Source organism: Erpetoichthys calabaricus, chromosome 6, assembly GCF_900747795.2.
Source record: "Erpetoichthys calabaricus chromosome 6, fErpCal1.3, whole genome shotgun sequence".
Lineage (NCBI taxonomy): Eukaryota > Metazoa > Chordata > Cladistia > Polypteriformes > Polypteridae > Erpetoichthys > Erpetoichthys calabaricus.
In genome coordinates, this window is record NC_041399.2 from 83,395,932 (window position 1) to 83,422,046 (window position 26,115).

A 26,115-nucleotide genomic window follows, 5' to 3' on the forward strand; every position below is an offset into this window, starting at 1 on the left:
TTATTTTTATAAATGGGGAACTTGATCACAAGAGATATGCAGCTATTTTGTTTATGGGACTAACCATCTCTGCCCAAATTCCTCTTCCAATGAACTCCACCATGCTATTCCAAAAGGAGGCCTTACAACACCAAGGCCTGTAAAGCCACAAATAAGTACTTGCATCAAAGCCTATTAGGGATTATTTTAACTACTCTGCTTTTTTTCACATTCCGTAACTCAGTTTTGTTTAATTATAAGGAAATCTAAAATTTTGAAATCCCAGAGATCTTTATCATTACTCCAGGTATACTAGGAGTATTTACTCTCAATTAACAGTTTGCTTGAAATGAAAATTGGTAGGGCAGCATGGTGGCACTGCTTAGTGCAGCTGCCTCATGGATTTAGCATCCTGAGTGTGAATTTGGTGCCTGTTCATTGAGATTGTGGAGTGTGCATGTTCTTCCTGTGTCAATATGGGTTTTTCTCCCACATTCCCAGGGACGTGCTGGTTTCTGATCCTGAAAGTCTACATGTATGTATGTGAGCACCCAATGATGGACTAAGCTGTAGTAGCTCTTGAATGAAAACCTATAGCTACTGTGATCTTCTAGGACAAAGAGCAAGGACCCCTGTAATACAGAATAAAGGAGCAAGCATCTCATATGAAGTAGATATTCTGTTGCCCCTCCACTTGCATTTTTGAGTATCTGCTTTCTCCAAAAAAAAAGACCCCCAAGAAAAGAAGTATAGCAGTCTTCTAAGAGAAAATGTTTTTTCAGCGGCACTCAGTTTCACTCATTGCCACTGCCTACCTTAAACGGAAGTGCTGTACAAACAACCTTATGCTTTATTCACAAAGCAAGTCCTGTATTAAAATAATACAGAATAACTGAAAATGAACCTTCTCTGGAAGTTTCCTTTTTAAAAAAAAAAAAAAAAACTAAAAATACTCATACTGTTTTGTAAGAGTATTGAATTGCCATTACAAACCAGAACCTGCTGGGTAATAATCTTATCCAGAGATGTAAAAAAATAAAGCAGCTTGAATATCTTTATCGGTTATAAAAGGAAATGTTCCTAGAAAGTAAAGTCTTTTTTGTTAAAAATGGCTCCTGCTTTGACCTCAAGGTGTAGAGGAAGTGTCTACTGGAGATAAAAATCCTGGATTTGTTCAAGCTGGCTTTGCTGATGCCATCTGTGCCGTCTTTGTGACTGTTTTCTTTTCTAACTTGAACTTGCTTCCTTTGCTTGCTGTGATATGCATTCTTAATTCTGAAAAACCAAGTAAAATAACAACTTAGTTTTCCTTTTTTAGTTTTAGCTTTTGAACTTAAGAAATACAACACTCAAAGGAAAAAAATGTACTCTAAACTGCAGTGTTTATGCTCTATATCGGTTCAGAATTTTCAGAATGTATGTGTGTGTGTGATGGAGTACAGTCTTCTTCAATGTACAGCAAATGATCTGAAGTTTCAAGATAACAACAAACATAAATTAACACATACAGTAAACTTGAACGTAATTTCTTACCTTAATTTTACAGATCTTTGTTATTATGATGCTGTAGCATTTCTCAGCAGAAAGAGGCAAAGGCGGCAACTCATCCTGGACAAAAGAAAAGACCAAAGGGCCCAGCTATGTGTTTCAATCCAATTACCATACATGTGGAAAAAATGCTTAGCCTATTTGGTACTTTTAAATTATTAATTGCTTTGGAAATGACTTCATGAAATGCATTATTTAAAAAAAATGTTGACTACTCGGTAGTTGGGTGGCATGGTAGTCACATCTCAAAGAAGTTAATGTTATATTAGTCGGGGTCTCTAAATCAGCTTCATGACTGTAAATGTTAGCGCATGTCCTGCTGTGTGCCGCTGCCCCATTCAGTGTTTTCACTGGCAGCGTAGGTTTGCAGCCCACATCACCCTGTTCTGGATTGAAAAATGGATAATTGATTTTAAGAAAATGCATAAACTATAATTGGGAAATGTTGCATTCCAATAAAAAAATACTTTTTGTTTTGTTTTGTTTTGTTTTGTTTTGTTTTGTTTTGTTTTGCAGTGCAGTACTGTTATGTTTATAAGAAATTGCAGGCATTTTTAGAACAGATTTTTTAAAAGGAAGTTCATGCTGAGTATTGCTTCATAGCATGTGATTGCCTTCCAGTGAAAAATTATTCATCAGTTGTTTCCTTCTTAATTCATTTGCAGTTAAGCATTGTTTTAATTCCAGAAACAAATCTAGTATGGCAATTTGAACATTATAACACAGCTCTAGTTGATTATTGTTTATTTGAAGCTAAAACGATTCCTTTCTTTTATAACATTTATCGTACTGTAAGGTGATATATTTATTTAATCACAGCCTTTTCTTATATAGTGTTTTTCAAAATAAGAATTTTTAAAAGCAATTAACAGCATTAAATGTATGAGAAGTTGACTGTGGTTCAATTTCAGTTTTGCTTCAGTCTGTCAAAAGAACAAAGAAATTCTTTCTCAGGCTTACCCTTTCTTATAATATAATTTTAAATAAAAGTAGTTATGGAAAGCCATGTAAGAGACACAACGACATTATATAAAGTGCCAACAACAATAAAAAACAGTCGGGGAAAAAGTGTGACCAATCCTTCTCTTGTATCCATCTTCCAACAAGCAATGGAATGGGAGGCAGTGGCTTCAGTATTTTGAAAATGTAAGCTGGTATTCTGTGAAATGAAACTACATTTGAAGAATTAAATGACATTGGCCTGTTAGGAGCTTTCAAAAAAATGAGGGCAGAAGTTAGTTTGTGGTAAATGCTTCTGCATGAATGGACATCCAATGACACTTAAAAAAAAATCACACCGTTTCTCGAAAACAAGTATTTAAGAATCACACTTTAGTTTAGGTATTCATTATAATCTGACTAGTAACAGTCTGCATGTTATTCAAGATATTATAAGCCTTTTTAATATCTCTCTATTATAATAAAAAAAATCTTGGGGCAAGACGTGACTTTCTGAAGAGACTTTTTGGAATGAAGTCCCGCGAGACAGAAGAGATTCTTTCAAGTGACATCATACTTACAACCTTTGGAAGCAAGTCCCATACATCTAACTTCTCAGTCATGTGAATGCTTTTGGCAGACACACTTCCTGCACTCTCAGCTCTTATAAATTTTATTAGGACAATAATATTATACGTTCTAGATGACACGTCAACGACTAAGCAAAGAAGAAAGAACAGCGCGTCGAAAAGAGACCCAAATGCGTCGAAGAGAAAAGGATTCAAAAAAGAACGATAATAATCTATGTGCAAATTCAGAAAATAAGCAAAGTAATAATCAGCCCGGACCAAGTGGAATTGAAAACCTCGCAGGTCTAATGGGGGTCAGAAATAAAAGACAAAGAGCAAAAGGCAAAGTAGAACTTCATAAAGACATTCAAAAATGTTGGCGCGATACAACAGCTTTTGCTATGACAAGTAACAAATTACGGGAACAAACATTTGAAAAAGTCAGTTTATTTATTAGAGAGAAAGAAACGATATTCACTCACTGGCAGTTATACGTCGTGTTGTCACGATATAAGTCCAAACACGGAATCAAAATTCAATACAATCTTGAAGAAAAGTTAATTCCAAATATTGTTTTTACAAAAGTTTTAAAGTAAAAGTGAAAATAATGCATATGTAACAATACCCATGAAAATAACAAATCTCTTTAAATTGTATATCCGAGTAAACAAACCTGGGGGATGGCAAGCAAAGCGAGCAGGGGGCAGAGCCCCCTAGTAATGCAAAAAAAGAAAATTAACAGTAAAATATTTTAATGATAAATTAGTATCTTTAATAGCATATTTATTAAGTATTTCTACACTATTAATAGTTGTTTTTTAATGGATGCCTAATAGGAGGTGTGACCCATTTAAGTATGTCATGTCATTTTCCAACCTGCTTGATCCAGACTAGGGTTGTTTGGGGGTTTCTGAAGCCTATCCCAGCTAGCACTTGGGCAAAAGGCAGTCCATCACTGGGTGAACACACACCCACCACACACTAGGGTCAATTCAGCATCACCTGACCTGCATGTGTTTGGACAGTGGGAGAAAACGGAGTCCCTGGAGGAAACCCACGCAGACACAGGGGATCATGTAAGCTCCATTCAGGGAGGGCCAGGGACACAAACTGTGGTCCTCGTACTGCAAGGCAGTAGCCACTACCACTGCGCCCCTATGTCTCCCGTCCCATTTAAGTATGTTGCAATTTAAAAAGAGATTAAAATTATCCATAGGTTAGGATTAGTCAGTAAAGTTGTCATTTATTCTTCATCAGCATAAGTTTTTTTAAGTGAAAAATTGTTACACAGTTTCCTAACATTTGGACTAAAATGTCAGCATTCAGTGTAATCAGAGAAGTAAATTACCTAATTTCAGTTGACCAGAATTAGTCCTCTCCAGACTGGATGTCATATTTGTTTTTCAAACATGGTCTTATCCTTTAACATACTAGCATAAATTGTCCAACCTACACAGAACCTTGAGTCTGCAGAGGGTTCAGAAGAGGACTTAAGTTAACCTTATTAAGCAAGTGGCTTTGACTAACATAAAACTATACATTTACTGTATGTTGACAAAGTTTTTAGAGCCAGACAGAGCTAATGTCTGAAAATGGATTTGCAAACCAAGAAACAGTAAGTTTCCATGCTAACCAAATCTGATCTGAGCAGTATGGCTTTGGCTGTAACCATTACACATTTGTGTCTTACTGTAGCTACCATACTGATTTTAATAATACACACTTTGCACCGCGGGCGGCAAGGTGGCGCAGTGGTAGCACTGCTGCCTCGCAGTTAGGAGACCCAGGTTCGCTTCCCGGGTCCTCCCTGCATGGAGTTTGCATGTTCTCTCCGTGTCTGCATGGGTTTCCTCCGGGCACTCCGGTTTCCTCCCATGGTCCAAAGACATGCAGGTTAGGTGGATAGGCGATTCTAAATTGGCCCTAGTGTGTGCTTGGTGTGTTTGTGTGTGTCCTGTGGTGGGTTGGCACCCTGGCCGGGATTGGTTCCTGCCTTGTACCCTGTGTTGGCTGGGATTGGCTCCAGCAGACCCCTGTGACCTTGTGTTCAGATTCAGTGGGTTGGTTAATGGATGGACACTTTGCACCCTGCTATCCTTTGAAGTTTACAGTACATATTAGCCGTGGGGGTCAAATAGTTTTAGCTACTCTTATTTCATTAGCTTTTCTTTTTAAATTACAACAAAAAGATTTGGGGAAACCCCTAAAGCATGTTTTCTTTAAGTGTTCTCCTAATGTAAACCCTTGAATATTCCAATGCCACAATTGCAAATATGATACTGCTAGCTTGGCCTTACAAGATAACAACACAGCCTGCACCCACATTAATGCCAGACGCCTTGCTATGATAAAGTAACCCTAATCGGATATTAAATACCGAACCTACACAAATGCTGTGAAAAAAAAATAAAATAAAAAACAAAAAACGACTGACCAAAACAGGAGAGCATTCCTAAAGTAATGGCACTCCTGGGCCTTTTCTTAAGCTAAACACGGTATGGATTTTACTATAATTTCCTGCTAGCTGCTCAGCATTTATTTAACCAGTACAGCACGCATAAAGAACTAGGATTATAGTAATTTTTCTTTTTGTGCCAAGATACAACAATTATTTTTACTGTGGTATGCAAGAAATATGACTGTATAAATTATCATTTGTTGGGTTAGACAAATGTATGCTATGGTTTTGTGGAAAATGTTTATACAGTTTTTCCTGCCAGCTGTCTTATTAATAAATATTTAAATTTTTGTGCTTCAATTCAGCTTGAATCTTTTTAAAATAGATACCATCCACAATGGATATTTTCTCTGGCTATCTGGAGCGTGTTATGTAGATGTTAACACAATTTCAGAAGACTGGAATGGTTTGTGTCTAGATCCCTATCTGTGTGGAGTTTGCATATTCATCCTTTTGTCTTCAAGGTTTTTGGTACTCCAGTTTCCTCTGTTTATCCAGCATTATTATTTTATGTGGATGTGTATGTTTCAATGTGCCCTGTAATGAAAATATGGCTGATCCAGTGCTGATATCTTCTCAGTGGTCAACACACTGCCCTGAGACTGTGGCACAGGCTCATCTCATGTCCGGCGACAGTGCCAGTTCATTACTGGCCTCAGTGATGCACATCAGTTTGGATTGGCTAATTCATTCACTTACCACACGCATCTTTGGGATTGTAGAGGAAAACCAGAGCACCAGAACAAGGAAAATGTGTAGACTCCTAGTTAAGAATCCTCCACTAGTTCAGGTGATTATAAGCCAATCTGTTCTGTCCCATTTAAATAATAATAATAAATGAAAATTATAAAGGGCATATTAAATGCATTGAGCATCTGGATTTTGTAGTTCACAGCCATTACAGAAAATATAACATGACAAATGAAAACCAGGAAAAATTACAAAACACTTTCACAATTATTTTTTCTTAAAATTGTTACTCATACAGTAATGTTCACTTTGTTTTAGGCACAGTCCAAGACACCCTCCCAAACTTTGTGCAAGAGAGTAACAGTCCACTAGAGTCTTTTTTGTCATTTTCTTTCTTCTAAGTGCATTTATGGTTCAAAGACAAAGACCAGCCTTCCTAAATGGGAAATGTATGAACTCTAGTCTGCATGACACATCATTTCATTTTAGCGTCAACTTGATGACACACATCTTATACGGTTTGGGGAAGGTCAATGCTAGCACTTGTGCACCTTTCTGGAAGATTGCATGTAATCTGTACATAATAATAGCCATTGAAAAATGAGAATACAGTTTGTATGATTTAATGAGGCAAGTAAAAAATAATGAAGTAGCCCGGGTAAACACAGTCCTCACTTTTTTTTATATGATGTAGATATGATTTGTTAACATGATCATAATTCCTTTAACATGTGTAGTGAAATCCTTTATGATATTGTGTAACTCAGTGATGGTCAGGGTCATTTTCTATGCTGTAGTGTGCTGGGCCAGTAGCATCACTTCAAGAGAGGCCCACCAAATCAAAGAGGCAGGCTCAGTTATGGGACGCAGAGGAAAGAATGACAACAAAACTGACGACCATTATAAGCTGCATAGTGCTGCACATCCATCTTACTAACCGAAGGTTGTAAACCGGATATGGACGCAGGGCGCTGGGCGCAGGGCGCATCGAGGCGCACGCGCACTGCCGCACTGCAACGAGCCCGCCTATAGCTAACGACACAGCCACAGAGACGAGAACGTTGTAAACCGGATGTCACGAATTGCCTACCAGTGTGATACGACACAGCCACAGAAAACACAGAGTAGATGTACCGGACACAGCCGTTTGCTTAGGCTGTACAAATCCGAGCCCATAGCTAACGACACAGCCACAGAGAAAACAAAAACGAAACGATTCAGTGCAGATGTGAATCACATTACAGTATTACAGTACGGAATCCCCAGACGTCCAGACTTCGAAGCGCACTGCCGCCTACAACACGCTTCTGAAACACCACAGGCAGAGGACTCACGGCTCAATGAGGAAACAGCTCTCAGGCAAAGGAGTCACGGCTCAGAAACGAAACAGCTCAACCAACGGAAATACAAATCCGAGCCCATAGCTAACGACACAGCCACAGAGAAAACCAAAATGAAACAATTCAGAGCATATTTGAATCACATTACACTATTACAGTATGGAATCCCCAGATGTCCAGACTACACAGCATATTAACGACACCAGATGGAAGAAAACAATAAACGAACGCTCCGTATTAAACGTAAGTGCGATGCTCTAATCCACTGTGCCAGTAATGTTGATCACATAGTGGTCATTCAGTTTGGTGCCCGCCCCAGAGTCCAGAGTCAAACGCAGCGGCGTCCCGCCCAAACAACACAACCTGTGAGCTACACTTGCTCTAATCCACTGTGACAGTAATATAGATCACATGACGGTCACAGACTCTAACCCAGCGGCTTCCCAGACTCAGTGGCTGGCACACGAACACCACAACCTGTAAACTGAACTTGCTGTGCTCCACTCTGCCAGCAGTCAGTGTCAGCAAAGGCAACGGAATCACGTCTCCACAAAACGAGACCACTTTACTACAGATATGCTTATGTAATTAAATGACATTTCCCCAGACGCACCCACCCTCCATGATATGTCATCCATCCAGATATCGAACGGAACAGAAACTGATTGCCATTCTTGGATTTCTGATTTGCTGGCGAATCGGGTGCTTACTGGTCCTCTCTAAGACATGCTTGCACTAAGTGCTTTTAGGTAGCAAATTAATTGTGTCAGGAATCGATACTGGGGCTTCTTTATACCAACATCAGTACCCCTTTATAAAACCTCACTGTGACTGCTCTCTTATCATTAGCCAGTTCAGAAGAGGTGTTTCTTCTTTTTTTTGTAACTCTTATATGTGTTTATGAGGAGAGGTTGTTGTTGTTGGTTACATTGTTTCCATATTTTTTGAACTTCTGTAAAAGCTCAATTTGCCTGGGGTCAAACAAATATCTATCTATCTATCTATCTATCTATCTATCTATCTATCTATCTATCTATCTATCTATCTATCTATCTATCTATCTATCTATCTATCTATCTATCTATCTATCTATCTATCTATCTATCTATCTATCTATTGTAAGAAAGGCGCTATATTGTGGCTGACCCGACACAGATTGACACGGAAGCATGTGTAAAATAACACAAAATGTTTGTTCTTCTTCGTCTGTGGGCTACGCCTTCCTTGTACCCACAGACACAACACAGTCCAAAAGCACAGCACACCAAGTATCACAAAAGCACTAAACACTCCTCCCAGGCAACCTTGTCCTCCTCCACCCGACTCTGGTCCCTGAGTGGTGGTCGCTGGCTCCTTTTATAGTCTACCTGGAAGTGCTCCAGGTGCTTGATCGCCGAGTTCTGGCTGCATTTCCAGGTGTAACGAATATGCTGCCCACACAGGCTCAGAAGTCCCAAACACAACACACCCTGGCGGTGCCTGCGGGACCCAACAGGGCTGCACCCAACTCCAATTCCCATGGAGCCCTGTGGGAAACTGAGGCACTGCTCCAACCCAGGGGGGTGGTCATCTAGTGTCCAGGGGGAGGTATTGCATTGTCCAAGGCTGCTTCCCCGAATATAGTGTGCAGGGGTGTCCCCGGCCGCCTGCCACACTATCTATCTATCTATCTATCTATCTATCTATCTATCTATCTATCTATCTATCTATCTATCTATCTATCTATCTATCTATCTATCTATCTATCTATCTATCTATCTATCTATCTATCTATCTATCTATCTATCTATCTAGATAGATAGATAGATAGATACTTTATTAATCCCAATCATCTATCTATCTATCTATCTATCTATCTATCTATCTATCTATCTATCTATCTATCTATCTATCTATCTATCTATCTATCTATCTATCTATCTATCTATCTATCTATCTATCTATCTATCTATCTATCTATCTATCTATCTATCTATCTATCTATCTATCTATCTATGCCTGCCTGCCTGCCTGCCTGCCTTTTCTTCTTTAGCCCAATTCACTATTTCTACAAACTGTCAGGTTAGGCACTTCCCCATATGTGTGATTACACATACACCAATACACCAGTTTATTTGTTAAATTGCACCCCTAGCACACTTGGTTTGGAAAAGAAATACTCTTCTTCATGAATCTGAATCAGTTGTATGGCTATTAGAATTTAACTAATACATGGATTGTTGAGAGGTCGAGGAGCCAACTCTGTGCAACCATCTCACAAGATATCCACAAACTTTTGGATAAGATATCCTTGCTGCATTTTTTATTTATATTCATTTTAACATTTTATAACGTTTTCATCAATAAATAACTACATGTTACCCAAAAACCTTACTTGAAGAATAATAGGTTGCCTATGACTATTGCACAGTACTTTAAATCTGCATGACTTTTGACAGCATGCTTCCTCATGTTTTCATTCATTTTACGAATCCACATAATGGTTGGGGAGAACCTGGTCATTCCGTCAATGGATGTGATATTAGCCCTTCACTAGTATACTCAGGTACTCACCTACACTCATTCACAATTGGCCTAAATTTGAGTTGACTGGCATGTTTTGTGCAAACTCTACACATACAGTGTCCAGGCTGGTGTTCGAACTCAGGACTTTGTGAGTCAGCAATGCTAGCATCTCCCAAACACACACACTTAAACTTCCATAATCACTAAGTGTGTTATGTTTTGGGTCTGGTTTTTAAGGGACTCCTTCTATCTGGCATCTCTGAACTGCTTGCTGATAAAGAAAATGTAAGTTTTGTTCTTCAGTTAATAACCATCCTTACGACTAGAGCCAGGAGGAAACCTGGTAAAATACATATGGTGGTGCAGGATAAGATGCTATATAAAAACTGCCTTAGAGAAACACAAAGCTAGTGTGCTATCAAGGTGGATAACAAACTGCCATTCGCAATGCCTGATTCAATCAGACTGTACATGTCTATTTAGATCTCTTTCTCCTCAGTCGTTTGTAAGGTCTACTTCCTAACCTACTGCATTTCTTCCAGAATTTGGCTCATAAGACTAGTCATGTACAACACATTCATTTATGGGAATCAAGAGTTGCTCTCACTCCACAAGAGCTGGTCATGCTGTAAATTATGCATTTTCCTGTGAGAAAAGCCAGGCTAACCTTGAATAATATCGCATTTGTACTGTAATAGGCTCTCTTGGTTGCTTGAAGTAAACACAACAATTCTTAAACTCTGAGAAGCAGTTGCAGTAAAACTCACCCTGCCTGGAAACTGTGATGGTAGGAGTCACTTGGTTTATAAATGCGAACTTCAGCTTGGCAGATATAACACTGTGCTCGACTGTTCTTATAGTGGTGGGACTTAAGGAGTTAAGTTTGCCATTGACAAGGGGAACATTTTAAACGGTAGAATAAGCACTAAATGGTTAGGGTGACTTGTTTGACTTACATTTGGTACAAATCTTTTATTAATCACACAATAAGGCACTTATTTCAGTATTTCAGTCAGTCAGTAATCATCCAACCCGCTATGTACTAACACAGGGTCACGGGGGCCTGCTGGAGCCAATCCCAGCCAACACAGAGTGCAAGGCAGGAACAAATCCCGGGCAGGGTGCCAGCCCATCGCAGAGCACACACACACACACACACCAAGCACACACTAGAGACAATTTAGCATCGCCAATCCACCTGACCTGCATGTCTTCGGACTGTGGGAGGAAACCGGAGGAAACCCACGCAGACATGAGGAGAACATGAAAACTCCATGCAGGGAGGACCCGGGAAGCGAACCCAGGCCTCCTAAATGATTACAAATTTTAATCAGTCAGTCCACAGGTACTCTCAAGTTAAACCTGTCAGACTCAGAATAAACAAACTCTTCAGACTAGGCTGAAGGTTCACCTTCCAGCAGGATAAGGACCCTAAGCACAAAGAATAGATAACACAGAATGGCTTAGGGCCAGCTCTGTCAATGTTCTTGAGTAGCCCAGCCATAACCCAGACTTGAACCCACTTGAGCATCTCTGGAGAGACCTGAAAACAGTTGTCTGCTGTCAAAAGTTGTCCACCATTAGTAGCTGTCCAGTGATGGTCTCCATCCAACCTAACAGAATTTGAGAGAATCTGCAGAGAAAAATGGCAGAAAATCCCAAAATCCAGGTGTGCGAAGCTTGTTGCGTCATATCCAAGAAAGTCTCGCAGCTGGAATCGCTGCCAAAGGTGCTTCAGTAAAGCACAGAGTAAAGCATCTGAACTTGTGTTGATGTCATATTTTGTCATCCTGAGGTAGTGAGTGTTGCTTGATGAGGGAAAAAATACATTTAAATGATTTCAGCCCAAGATCACAACATAACAGAATGTGAAAAAAGTGAAGGAATCTGACTGCTTTCTGAAGGCACTGTATTTAAAGTAAAGTATACTGATATTTAAAAGGAAACACCGATATAAACCAGACAGGACATACGTACTGTAGCACTTCATCCGACTTTCTTTGTTTATTCCAAAAGCTCCTCAGATGTTTTGTCTCGTTCACTCTCCTATTCTGTTTATGCAGTTTTATCATCTGTTTCACTGTTAGCCCAGAGGATACCATTTCAAGATCCATCTTCCATATTTGATAAACAACACTTTAAAAACAAACTTATTCCTGTTGGTCAAATGCTGACCATTATCTCTACCTTAACTCAACAGTCTATAAGCCTCTAGAAGGGAGCATGTTTTAGAGTTTATTTCCAGGCCACTTCCTCACCACACCCCAGAATCATTCCCAGGCTCAGAGGTAGTGTTCCATGATCTTCAGGTTCACCACATATTGCCCCAAATGAAAAATGCTGCAATTGTTTTAGAAAATAACCAGGAGATAAGAGGTAAAATGAGGGAGAGGTCGTCAAAACAAAGGACCAAACTTCAAATTGTAGTCAAAAGTAGCACTAGAATAGCTAACCAAGAATAGACTCACAAAACACATGCATGTTAATCTCTTTGTTTTTTCTCTATAAACCTGGATAAATAGTAAGTGATTATCATGACCTTTATACCTATAGATTAATAATGTCGCCAATTTGGCACTTTCAGGTCAAGGCAACACATAATGGCGGTGCCTACAATAAACAAAATGGTCTTGAAACAGATGCAAAATTAATTCAACTATATTAAATACATTTTTAATGGAAAAGGATAGAAATCTGAAATCTTCTTGTTCCAAAATCTAATATAAGAGACAAAAAGTCCACCAAAACATTAAGAAAACAGAAAAAAATGTAATATGAACCACATCATAACACACCAAGCGAGAGCTCCCCCTATTGGTGCCCATTGTCCCAACACCCAAGATCTTACATAAGCCTTAAAGGGATAGGCCTCCAAGTCAGCTCTGTGGCTCCCACTGTTGTCTTGGGGACAGTACAATCCCACATATTCCTCTGTCGTAATCATTTTTGTCATCCGTAACTTCTTAAGTAAAGGATTGGGCAACCCAGATATTGGTAGTGGCTTGGTCACCTACTCATTTACATTGTAGGTGTCTGCTCTGTGACGTAGGTGGTGGTGCCTCCATGTGTTATCCCTGCAGGTGTCTACCTGTTCTGCCCCTGGAGGCGTACCAGTTGTACTGGCATGGACAAGTGCATCCCTATTACCAGCATACACTTTGCCAGGGTCTTGCATGGTGCTGTCTCCCACCAACCTTTTCCTGTTGGCACTTCCCTTCTTCAACAGGGCCCCTACTATTTTATATTTTTATAATTTATAGCAGGCAATCCTTATTAAATAAATTAGTGTTCCATTTTTTTCTTAGTTGATAGGATTTCAACTCCAGGCTGCCATGTAAACCTTGTAGTTTAAATTTCAAGCTTGTATCTCTGACAGCCTGCTTCAAACCATAAAAAACAGAAATAATAACTAATGTGTACTTGTAAAGCACTTCAAACACAGTGCTCTGCAAATAATTTGTACATTTTTATTTAATTTACTGTATTGATGTGAAGGTTGCATTAAAAACCATATACTATAGATCAGTAAACATAATATTCTACATCTTATTCAGATCACATACCATATCTCCTCACTTACCCATATAAAATGTAGTACTCTTATTATTGTTATTTTAATACAATAAATATGAAAAATTGCAAAGATAAATTCTATTGTAACCTATTATTTTATACTAGCCGACGCCCGGCATAGCATACGCCGGTGTAAGAATAGGAACAGAAAACGGTGAGAAAGGAATTCAGTAATCAAGAAGAAATAAATAATTCTTGAAAAAGACGCAGTGTACATGTAGAATATCTGGCCAAGCAGGATTACATGTGAAAGTGATAAATAAATCAGGCTTTCCGAATTTACGTACTATGGCCATGGCATCCTGATAGTTTTGTTGCATGTATCTTGGACTTCCTGGAAATGTGGACGGTAATATGATCATTTTGCCTATACGTACGTTATTTTCAGCGTTTGCTTGCACTGCGTCTGAGAGTTCCACGTGCAGATCTTGTTGATGTAATCTAAGATAGTTGAGACACGCACCCTCTGTTTTAACATGCGCATCTACGACGTACTGTTGGAATAGTTTGCCGCTGGAGTGCATAATACTAAATGTATTCCTCATTGCTAATCTGTACATGTAAAATTGGCATTGAGTAAGTTTTATTTGCTTGGCAGTTCGTTTATCGGGAACATGTTGTAAATCTTTGTGCCAGCCAATGTCTCCATAAGGGAATAAAAGTGGGTAAACCATAGGATCGCAATTCATATTGAGCATGGAAATCTGTTTACAGGAGTTGCCTATGGGATAGATGCAAATGTCCCTTTTGGCAGGTGGTTCGCCATCTTCTCCGATGAAAATCGCTGCAGTATCGATGTGACATGTCGGGGCATTGTATCGTCATAAATCCTGCCTAGGGTTTTCCTGGAAAACCTTTCGTACAGATGCTGTTGGATTGAACTGAGCGATTTCTTGCATGTGTTTGTATGATTTAGCGAAGGGGTTGATGGTTCTGAGCATGGAATCTAGCTGGAGAAGTACATTTTCGCTGCATGCAGAGTTTCCTTTATTTTGTAAGCGTACTTCAGTAGCTTGCGCTGTGTCAAAGACATACAACTGTCCATATCCTGGAGAGGTAGAAGTGTTAGCATATAGTGGAGAGATTTGGTGATAAATTTGCCCGTGTATTTTAAAACAGTATGGCCCGTAGCCAGGAGGTTGAGTTATCTGTGCACCCATGGAAGCAAATGCTAGAGAAGAGTTGTATTCTCGAATGTGTTCACGATAATTTTTAGCTTCTGATGTTTGCTGTGTAAGAAGCTGTTTTAAAGACACATGTGGCTCCCTCAAAGGTGGTAAAGCTACTTTACCGTTGTGGCAGCACCTCGAGTACTTGTTGGATGTATTATGCTCAGTAGGCCAGTATAGTGCATGACATGGAAGAGGAAGAATAGGAATCAAGAAATGCGTGTCGGCTGCATGTGGGCGGGACCGGTTTTGATGTGGAAGCAGGACGAACCAGAAGAGAAATACTTAGGGTGGTCCAGATCTAATTATGCAATTATGCAATTTTCATTACGCTATAACTTATTAAGTTTATTACATAGAGAATTCACAAAAAATTATTTTTGTTGCCGATAAATGGCAGCACCTGCCCTGCATTTGTTTATTGCAAGATATTTCGAACAATTCTTTTGTCTTGCATTGTTTTCCTGCATTACATTAAAAGTTGCATAGTTAGATCTGGACCACCCTATATATAAGAGATAGTGCTGTTTCAGAGATCAAAGTACTCAAGTGCTGTAAAGGTAGCAGCGGGCAGCTCACCGCCATTATACTCTAGCTGGTATTCAAAATTCAGAATAACGGCCACAGCATGGACACTGGTGTATACTTGACAGTTTAATTTACAAATTAAAGTTTGTTCTGCATCAGGAGCATCAGTACGCCCCTTCTACCATTTTAGACCTGGTACTTTCTAATTCTCATGATAAGTGCAGATCTTCTTTCTTCTTCTTCTTTTGGCTGCTCCCGTTAGGGGTCGCCACAGTGGATCATCTTCTTACATATCTTTCTGTCCTCTGCATCTTGTTCTGTTACACCCATCACCTGCATGTCCTCTCTCACCACATCCATAAACCTTCTCTTGGACCTTCCTCTTTTTCTCTTGCCTGGCAGCTCTATCCTTAGCATCCTTCTCCCATTATACTCAGCATCTCTTCTCTGCACATGTCCAAACCAACGCAATCTCGCCTCTCTGGCTTTGTCTCCTAACCGTCCAACTTGAACGGACCCTCTAATATACTTATTTCTAATCCTATCCATCCTTGTCACCCCCAATGCAAATCTTAGCATCTTTAACTCTGCTACCTCCAGCTTTGTCTCCTGCTTTCTGGTCAGTGCCACCATCTCCAACCCATATAACATATCTGGTCTCACTACCGTCCTGTAGACCTTCCCTTTCACTCTTGCTGATATCCGTCTGTCACAAATCACTCCTGACACTCTTCTCCACCCATTCCACCCTGCCTGCACTCTCTTTTTCACCTCTCTTCCACAATCCCCATTACTCTGTACTGTTGATCCCAAGTATTTAAACTCATCCACCTTCGCCAACTCTACTCCTTGCATCTTCACCATTCATTTAAACACATGTATTCTGTCTTGTTAATACTGACCTTCATTCCTCTCCTCTTTAGAGCATATCTCCACCTCTCCAGGGTCTCCTCAACCTGCTCACTACTATCGCTACAGATCACAATGTCATCAGCAAACATCATAGTCCACGGGGACTCATGTCTAATCTCGTCTGTCAACCTGTCCTTCTCCATTGCAAATAAGAAAGGGCTCAGAGCCGATCCCTGATGTAATCCCACCTCCACCTTGAATGCATCCGTCGCTCCTACCGCAGACCTCACCACTGTCACACTTCCCTCGTACATATCCTGTACAACTCTTTCATACTTCTCTGCCACTCCCGACTTCTTCATACAATACCTCAGCTCCTCTCGAGGCACTCTGTCATATGCTTTCTCCAGGTCCACAAAGACGCAATGCAACTCCTTCTGGCCTTCTCTATACTTCTCCATCAACACCCTCAGAGCAAACATCGCATCTGTGGTGCTCTTTCTTGGCATGAAACCATACTGCTGCTCACTAACCATCACCTCACTTCTTAACCTAGCTTCCACTACTCTTTCCCATAACTTCATGCTGTGGCTCATCGATTTTATCCCCCTGTAGTTACTGCAGTTCTGCACATCCCCCTTATTCTTAAATATTGGCACCAGTACACTTCTTCTCCACTCCTCAGGCATCCTCTCACTTTCCAAGATTCCATTAAACAATCTGGTTAAAAACTACACTGCCATCTCTCCTAAACACCTCCATGCTTCCACAGGTATGTCATCTGGACCAACGGCTTTTCCATTTTTCATCCTCTCCATAGCTGTCCTTACTTACTCCTTGGTAATCCATTGCACTTCCTGATTCACTGTCTCTACATCATCCAACCTCTTCTCTCTCTCGTTCTCTTCATTCATAAGCCTTTCAAAGTACTCTTTCCATCTGCTCAACACACTCTCCTCGCTTGTGAGTACGTTTCCATCTTTATCCTTTATTACCCTAACCTGCTGCACATCTTTCCCAGCTCGGTCCCTCTTTCTAGCCAATCGGTACAGGTCCTTTTCTCCCTCTTTAGTGTCCAACCTCTCATACAACTCATCATACGCTTTTTCTTTAGCCTTCGCCACCTCTCTCTTCACCTTGCACCTTATCTCCTATTATTATTCTGTATCTCTCTGACTATCCCACTTCTTCTTTGCCATCCTCTTCCTCTGTATACGCTCCTGTATTTCCTCATTCCACCACCAGGTTTTCTTTTCCTCCTTCCTCTGTCCAGATGTCATGCCAAGCACCCTTCTTGCTGTCACCCTTACTACATCTGCTGTAGTTTCCCAACTATCTGGTAATTCTTCACTACCACCTAGTGCCTGTCTCAAATCCTCCCTAAACTCAATCTTGCAGTCTTCCTTTTTCAACTTCCACCATTTGATCCTTGGCTCTGCCCTCACTCTCTTCCTCTTCTTGATCTGCAACGTCATCCTACAGACCTATGCTGCTTAACTATACTTTCCCCTGCCACTACTTTGCAGTCTTCAATCTCCTTCAGATTGACTCTTCTGCATAGGATGTAAACTGCCTGTGTGCATCTTCCTCCACTCTTGTACGTCACCTTATGTTCCTCCCTCTTTTTAAAATATGTATTCACCACAGCCATGTCCATCCTTTTGGCAAAATCCACTATTCTCTGACCTTCTTCATTCCTCTCCTTGACACCATACCTACCCATCACCTCCTCATCTCCACTGTTCCCTTCACCAACATGCCCATTGAAATCCACTCCAATCACCACTTTCTGTCCCTTGGGTACACTGTTCATCACTTCATCCAACTCACTCCAAAAATCTTCTTTCTTATCCATTGCACACCCAACTTGCGGTGCATATGCACTAACAACATTCCTCATCACACCTCTAATTTCCAGCTTCATAATCATTACTCTGTCTGACACTCTTTTCACTTCCAAAACACTCTTGACATACTGTTCCTTCAGAATACCCCCTACATGATAGAACAATTTGAATCCACCTCTGATCCACCTTGCCTTACTCCCCTTCCATTTAGTCTCTTGTACGCACAATATATCAACCATTCTTCTCTCCATAATATCTGCTAACTCTCTCCCCTTACCAGTCATACTGCCAGCATTCAAAGTTCCTACCCTCAGTTCCATTCTCTTTACCTTCCTCCTCTCCTCCTGACTCCGGACACGTCTCCCCCCTCTTCTTCTCCTTCTTCTTCTTCGGCCAACAGTAGCCCAATTTCCACCAGCATCATGTTGGCTAACAGTACTGGTGATGGTCGTTGTTAACCCGGTGCTCGACCGTTCTGGTATGGAAATTTATATTGTTGTCCGGAAATTTATATTGTTGTCCGCATATTGATTTGGCAAAGTTTTACACCGGATGCCCTTCCTGACGTAACCCTCCCCATTTATCTGGGCTTGGGACCGGCATGAAGAAACACACTGGTTTGTGCATCCCCTGTGGCTGGGTTCTCATGATAAATGCAGATAAGCATCCTTTTATTTCCACCTGCCTTTTTACATTCATATTCACATACAATGCAAAAGCAGGCAAATACAATGCTGTGGCTCAGCTACCGTGTGCCTCCTGAAACATCTATACTGTTGCCCTTTACAAAGAAACTGGAAAAACTGGATATTAGTTGGTTGCTCAAAAGATTTTTTTTTGTTTCACCAATGTGCTACACACTTTCTTTCAAATAAAAAACCTTGGAAAAGTGTGAAAGACTATACATGTAATACAGATGTGCCAATGGCTTGCAACCATAGCAGCGTAGCCTGCTGACCAGTCTTACAGCTTTTTCATTACTAGAAACATCTGGACCTCTGGTCCTCCTGAGATCAAGGTTCCAGCCCCATTAGTTCCTGAGCACCAGCAGGTAGTAGTTCTGGATGTGCTTGATGCCCAGCGGACACAGGACTGTCCTTCTTCTTCCTATTGTGATAGATGGCCGGGGATCGTGCCCTAGTGGAAGGCCTGGAGAAGCAAGGGACTGGGAGAGGGGCATGAGAGGGCATCCCCCCTGGGTTGCATCGGGGCCACAGGCTTGAGGCTTAGAAGCTCAAACCTGTTGGGGTCTGTGGCCACCGCCAGGGGGCGCCTGGACAGCTCCGGAGCCGTGGGGTGCAGCACTTCCACCACACCCAGAAATGCTGCCAGAATTCACATGCAGGCACTTCCGGGTGCAGTATAAAAGAGGCTGCCTCACTCCATTAGTGGAGCCAGAGTCAGGAGGAGGAAGACTAAGCTTGTGAGGAGAGGAGTAGAGGCAGCAGATGAAACAAAGAAGAAATGTAATATAAGGACTGAGTTGATTTGGGCACTGTGTGTGTGGGAAAAAGAACGGTTTAATAAGCGTTGCGTGCTTTTGGACATTGTCTGTCCTTGGTGTCTGTCTGTAGCCGGGCTGATCTTTCACACTATCCTATAACTGACTTCTGCAATTTGCTTCACAGTCATCAGAGTGTTACTGCTGTTCTTTTTCTTTCTGCCATGTCACCTTTTTGCTTTAACAGTGGGTATCACATCACAAGCTTTGAATTAAAGCCTAGATCAAGGTTCTACCCCAGTTAATTTTAAATAAGTGCACGACAGATGGACACAAACCTTACCATTTTATATATTTAGATAGGTAATTTTCGAGTGCCTGCAGAATTCTACAATTTTATTTAGCATTACTACAAAATAAAAACATTTTGTAGATGCCAGATGTGCATTTGTCATGTTGGCAGTTGTTCTTATTTGGTCCTTGTTTACAAGAACTAATCCAGATTGTGGCGGTTTTCTACTACACATTTGTGTGCTAATGGTTAGCATGCATTGGCTTATTATGTAGAGAAATGCAGACTGTGGATTGGACATTGCCATGTTTCATGCTATGCACTGTTACAAAGAGACATGCAAACCAGAGAGCATCTGTTGGCATCAAATAAAGCTAAATGAGTGTAATGATGTGCTGCAAAACAAGCCAACTGATTTTTTCAATAAGATTGTAATTGTTGTAGTAAGATTGGCAAGAGCACAAAGAGTGTGCAAGTCATCCTCACAGATGAGTTGTTATGAGTGCACATTTATGCCTCCATTATCAGAATGCTCCTTTTATTCACCCCTCTGTTTTCTTATTTCCATTACAGCGTTGTGGGGTCCACATCCTACCCCAGCACCATTTGCAGCAAGGAAGTAACCAGACAGGAGTCAGTCCACTACAGGGTGCTTTTACAAACACACACACACAAACACACATCAATGTGCAGTCATTCTATGGCAAATTAGACTCACCAGTCTGCATATTTTTGGCATATTGTTGGATAATGGTGCACCTATTTGGATATAAGGAAGGTGTGTAAACTTCACTGTGTCACCATGCTGCCCAAACGTATATGTTTTTCATTAGTTTCATAGTACTAGGGTGTTGTACCGTGTTAGCCATTATGAATGTAGAGAAAAGCCAAGCAAAATGACACCTTTTATTGGCTAACTAGAAAGATTACAATATGCAAGCTTTCGAGGCAACTCAGGCCCCTTCTTCAGGCAAGATGTAATCAGTTTCATACTAATTTAGATATTTTTCACTCTTCAGGGGGTAGCTTTGCTCAAGAAAACTTAACATGAAATACCCAAATGCCTGGTTTCATTAAATTTTCCCATATTAAAGCTGACCACTTCCTTTTTTCAGTAATGCTGATACCATTCAAGATTCTGTTCTTAGCCTTCCATATTATTTTTTGAAATTGCTTTTTGTCATTTATGGGCCTGCTTTTAATTAACAACAACACTTCCTTTCACCAAAAAAGGAAAAATTGTGAACTGAAGCAAAAGCATATGAACCCAAAAAAAAAGTCTTCAGAAGGGAAAACTAGGAAAACAAACAGGAGGTCGGTTGTGATATGGCTGGTGCTGGGCCGCTTGTTTTCTCTGTTCAGGCCTGTCCTTGGGGGTTCCTCCCGATATGAGACAGCAGGACCCTTTGTTCCATGACCCACATTGTTTTTCCAGATGTCAATTCAACAGCTAGGTCCCATTCTGCTAAAGCCACATTTGTGGCATCTGAACTTTATTATGGCCAAAAAAAGATAACAACCGAGGCAGTGGAGGCAACTCTTATTCTGTCTGGGACTGTTAATTAGTGACAGACTTGGTCGTGTGTTAATTTTATATTACTAACTTCAAAATCTGTAGGGTCCACAGAGTGCTGGGCAAAACGATGTTGCTCCATTTTCCTCTCCGCTTCTTTAATACTGTAAAATAGTCAAAATAGTCAAAATATCTAAAGGAGTGTACATATATGGTCATGAATTTGGACTTTTAGTATGATTAGTGAAAAATGTTTTGTTCTTAATGTTAAAAAACTTCTTTTATGCTGGCTAATTTTTTCAGTATTTGTCTTCTAAGGTTTACAATAAGGACTTACTGTATTTGTATACAGTATATTACTTTAATTTCTGAACAAATAGATTTGATTATTATTTTCATTTGTGCCGTGACACCATCTTTGTTTTGAGATGCACTTCAACGTTTTGTATCCTGCTTGTCAGAACACAAGGGTTGCTTGGGCACAGTTAATGCCAGGTTATCTTTGACGACTTTTCTAGCTTTCAATTACATAATCTGAGCAAGTCAGAGGAAGTTGGCTCCCTTGAAGGACATTTGCCTAGTGTGATATACCAAGAGACTCAGGACTCAGTCCAACTAGTCTGTGACTCGCTCTGACAAAAATTAAAAATGGGTTTGTGTTTAGTCATAGGGGTGGGCTGTATGTGCATGACAGAATACAATGCGTATAATGCAGTGATGAGGAATAAGGAACATGGGTGTGTTTTGGACCTCACAAATGAATGAGAAGCTCATCTGTCTGATGTCTGGCGTTTTAAATACCATGACAGAATGGAAAGAGGGCAGAGATTGTGGATGAATTTGTTATGCTTGTTAATCCTTTACAAGATAGTACATACAGTATATTTAAATAACAAAGCTCATTAGGGAGGAATTATAATTTGGGGAGTATAGAATAACTGCTCTCTTACTGAGCCTTTTGTATGCAAACCTGAACCCCTAGTTGTGTGATGGGAGATGCCTTCCAGGTTCTCTATGGCACTCTTCTTTTACCATCATCTCTCACAGGCCAGATCTCTCTTTCTTACATGAGTGAGCATTTACCCCAAACTCTACCCCTCACTTCAGACTCAAAAAAGAATTTGGCCTGAAATTACTGGGTGGTATCCTTACTATTAAAAGTGACACCAAACTAGATCTGCATCTAATCGCTCCTTGTATCACTGCACCTGCGTGGACTTACAGTAAATGGCCATGTCTTTCAGATAGTCTCTGAGCTGCCCACCAGCTTTCTGATTAGGTAACAGGGGTAATCTTAATCCTAATCAAGATCCTGGTGCTGCCATCTTCCAACATGGAGATAAAGTATTTAACTACCGGCAATATTTCATATTACCTTTAAAGAGACAACACCATCCCATCTCTCCCATCTTTCCCCTTCCTCTTATCTATCGTGGCAGGGTCAGGCACTTTTAGCATGAAGTGAGTTGCTGGCTTCCTAGCTACCATCTAGCTAGAACATTGCAGGTCTTCTCTTGGATTGCAGTAACTCCTCACTTTTAAAGATGCTCCTGGAGGACTATTTTCTCAAGGTCACCATTCTAAACTAGGCTCTGATTCCTCCTTCTGGTCATGGTCAACCTACAATAATGTTGAGAGGTGCTTTCTGACAATTTGTGTGAAACATCTCTTTTATGAAGATTTCTTTGGGACAACACGCTGCCCTGAACCACATTAGAGGTGCATTATTCTTTGGCAACTTCTTGTTAACTGAACACCCTCATATATATCTCAGGCAAAGTGAAAAACCCATCTGATTACAGTTGGCCCAGGCCTTTTTCAACATGCCAGACTAATTGGAAGGGAAAGAAATACATTTCAGATAACCTAGGTGCATTGCAATGGCAGAAATCTCCAAATTGTGGTCTTTTCCTGAAAAAAAGAGTCTTGTTCCATGCAGGAAAGACAAGTGGAGGAGTGGAGTTACCTCATGGACTTGTTTACGATTGAGGGTAGAAACGATTCCAAGATTGACCAATAAATTGGTGCAATAGTGTTTGGACAAAGCTTTCAAGCTATCATGTATGCTTATGGCCAGGAACACTCAGTAGTACCTGAAAGATAGGGATTTTGAGTACAACTGCCTGAAACGGTGTTCCTGCTAGGGGTTGCTGGGTTCAATCATTATAATGGGGTAAGGTGGTCAACAATATGGGAAGAGTTCATAGTAGAATCACTGCATTTCTGGATCGACAGGAGTCAGTTGAGGTGGTTTAGGCATATAGTTAGGATTCCCCTTGGGCATCTCCAAAAAGTTTGTAACAGACATATACCACTGGAAGAAGATAAAGAATCAGAGCCTGGACACAGTGTATAGACCTCTTGCCTGGCCTGATAGCATCTGATCATTGCCAAGAAGGATCTGCTAGGAATTGGGAGGCCTGGTCAGCCCAGTTGAGTGTGTTGTAACTATAAACCACACCATTGAAACTGTAGTGAAAATGATGATGAATCACATGATGAGTGCTGCTACCTCAACATACTGCAGGAAAGAAAACATTTTTTAAAAAAATTAACTCACTGGAATGTGGAGAATGTTTGAGAACTTTGGAGTTCTATTAAACCACACGTTCATATTTACATTATTTTTTCATGTTTGTATTGCAGGGATTCAAGAAGGTGCCCAGTGTACTAAGTGCAAGAATAACTGGGCTCTGAAAAGTGCAGTTGTACTTCTATACATCCTGTGTGCCTTATTAACAATCACTGTAGCCATTCTGGGATACAAAGGTAAGAAATTCTTATGATTGGAAAATTGCATTTAACATCTGAATATATACAATACATATTTAGTTTATTCAAATTGTATACCTTTCATAATAAGCATCCTCTTACAATGGAGCAGTAGAGTCTGCAGAATTGAAAAATAATGAACAAATGAATGAGTGAATGAATGATACTGAACAGTTTAAAGTGCTGGACAACAATTTGCTCAAGAGAAATCAATAAAATACAATGTTATATATTAAAAAAGTAAATAATTCATCCATACATTATCTATTCTATTTAATCCAGTTATATAGTACTTTATTTGTTTCAAGGGAAAATTTAGCTTAAGAAACATGGTAATATTTTATCAAAAGTGACAACAACAACTCCTCTCAAACACACACACAAGAATTAGAAAAAAGTAGAAAACAAAAGCCTGACTTGGCAAAAGGTAAGAGTGCAGTCACAGTGGGGCACTATAAAAGATATATTGTAGGTATGAAAGAGCCTCAATAGCCTTTCTTGAAGCACTTCTGTTCAATAATTTGTTCATGCAGAGGATGTGCAGCATTGTTCATAATGGCACTCTGTTTGTCTTCTTACTCTTTTCTGCTATGAGATCCTTATAGGGGTGTGCGGTGCCTAGGGCTGACCAACCCCACACGGGACCGGTTACGGCAAATGCTGTTACCGGTATGTGTGGACTGCATAAATGTGCGCATGAATTTAATAAAAATAATGTTAACATACACCAGATTTTCTCTTTACAGTATTCAGCAAACTTTTTGCAAGATAACACGTGGACTTTATCAAAATATAACGATATAATAAAAAGTGCAATTCATAATTCATGACAATACCACAACAGTGCGAAATGTGATGTGGTATCATGTGGAAATTACAAGGGCCTCTTCTAGAAAAGTACCCAAATTGCAAGTATACTCTGAGTTGCGATATGCAGGATGTCATAGTCATAACTCACGTTGATATCATGTCAGCCGGTTATCATTAGCGGTACATGTTTTTGTGCATTAATATTCGGACATGTTTATAGCCTACTAATAAAATGTGAGTGAAATTAACGTAGAGGTATCATCATGAAATCTCTTACCGGTTTCCAGGTTCAGAGACGAAAATCCACTTTTCTTGCCTTCCGATTGGAAAAGTTGTTGATGACACCTTCATAGTCTAATCTGGATGCAATGTTTTCTTCTATAGATAGGAGAAGCCAACCCAGGGACTAATGGGCTATACCTATTTTAGGAAGGGATTATACTGGCGACCCTTTTCGGGGGATGAAGGTGGACTATGGAATGTTTTCAAAGATGTACATGTACAGAATTTGACCTTGAAGTAGGATTTTAAAAGGGTTCCTCTTAGAAGCATCTCAAATATATACAGTGCATCCGGAAAGTATTCACAGCGCATCACTTTTTCCACATTTTGTTATGTTACAGCCTTATTCCAAAATGGATTAAATTCATTTTTTTCCTCAGAATTCTACACACAACACCCCATAATGACAACGTGAAAAAAGTTTACTTGAGGTTTTTGCAAATTTATTAAAAATAAAAAAACTGAGAAATCACATGTACATAAGTATTCACAGCCTTTGCTCAATACTTTGTCGATGAACCTTTGGCAGCAATTACAGCCTCAAGTCTTTTTGAATATGATGCCACAAGCTTGGCACACCTATCCTTGGCCAGTTTCGCCCATTCCTCTTTGCAGCACCTCCCAAGCTCCATCAGGTTGGATGGGAAGCGTCGGTGCCCAGCCATTTTAAGATCTCTCCAGAAATGTTCAATCGGATTCAAGTCTGGGCTCTGGCTGGGCCACTCAAGGACATTCACAGAGTTGTCCTGAAGCCACTCCTTTGATATCTTGGCTGTGTGCTTAGGGTCGTTGTCCTGCTGAAAGATGAACCGTTGCCCCAGTCTGAGGTCAAGAGCACTCTGGAGCAGGTTTTCATCCAGGATGTCTCTGTACATTGCTGCAGTCATCTTTCCCTTTATCCTGACTAATCTCCTAGTCCCTACTACTGAAAAACATCTCCACAGCATGATGCTGCCACCACCATGCTTCACTGTAGGGATGGTATTGGCCTGGTGATGAGCGGTGCCT

At 40.3% G+C, this 26,115-nt stretch overlaps 1 protein-coding gene across 1 annotated transcript in view; it reads left to right on the forward strand.

The window, feature by feature from the left end:
* The window catches only part of colec12 (collectin sub-family member 12), a 209,844-nt gene that overhangs the window by 134,173 nt on the left and 49,556 nt on the right, over positions 1-26,115 (forward strand). The window contains exon 3 of the mRNA XM_028803778.2: positions 23,890-24,012. Within this exon, the coding sequence (XP_028659611.1) occupies positions 23,890-24,012 (123 nt within the window). The remainder of the gene's footprint in view (positions 1-23,889; positions 24,013-26,115) is intronic.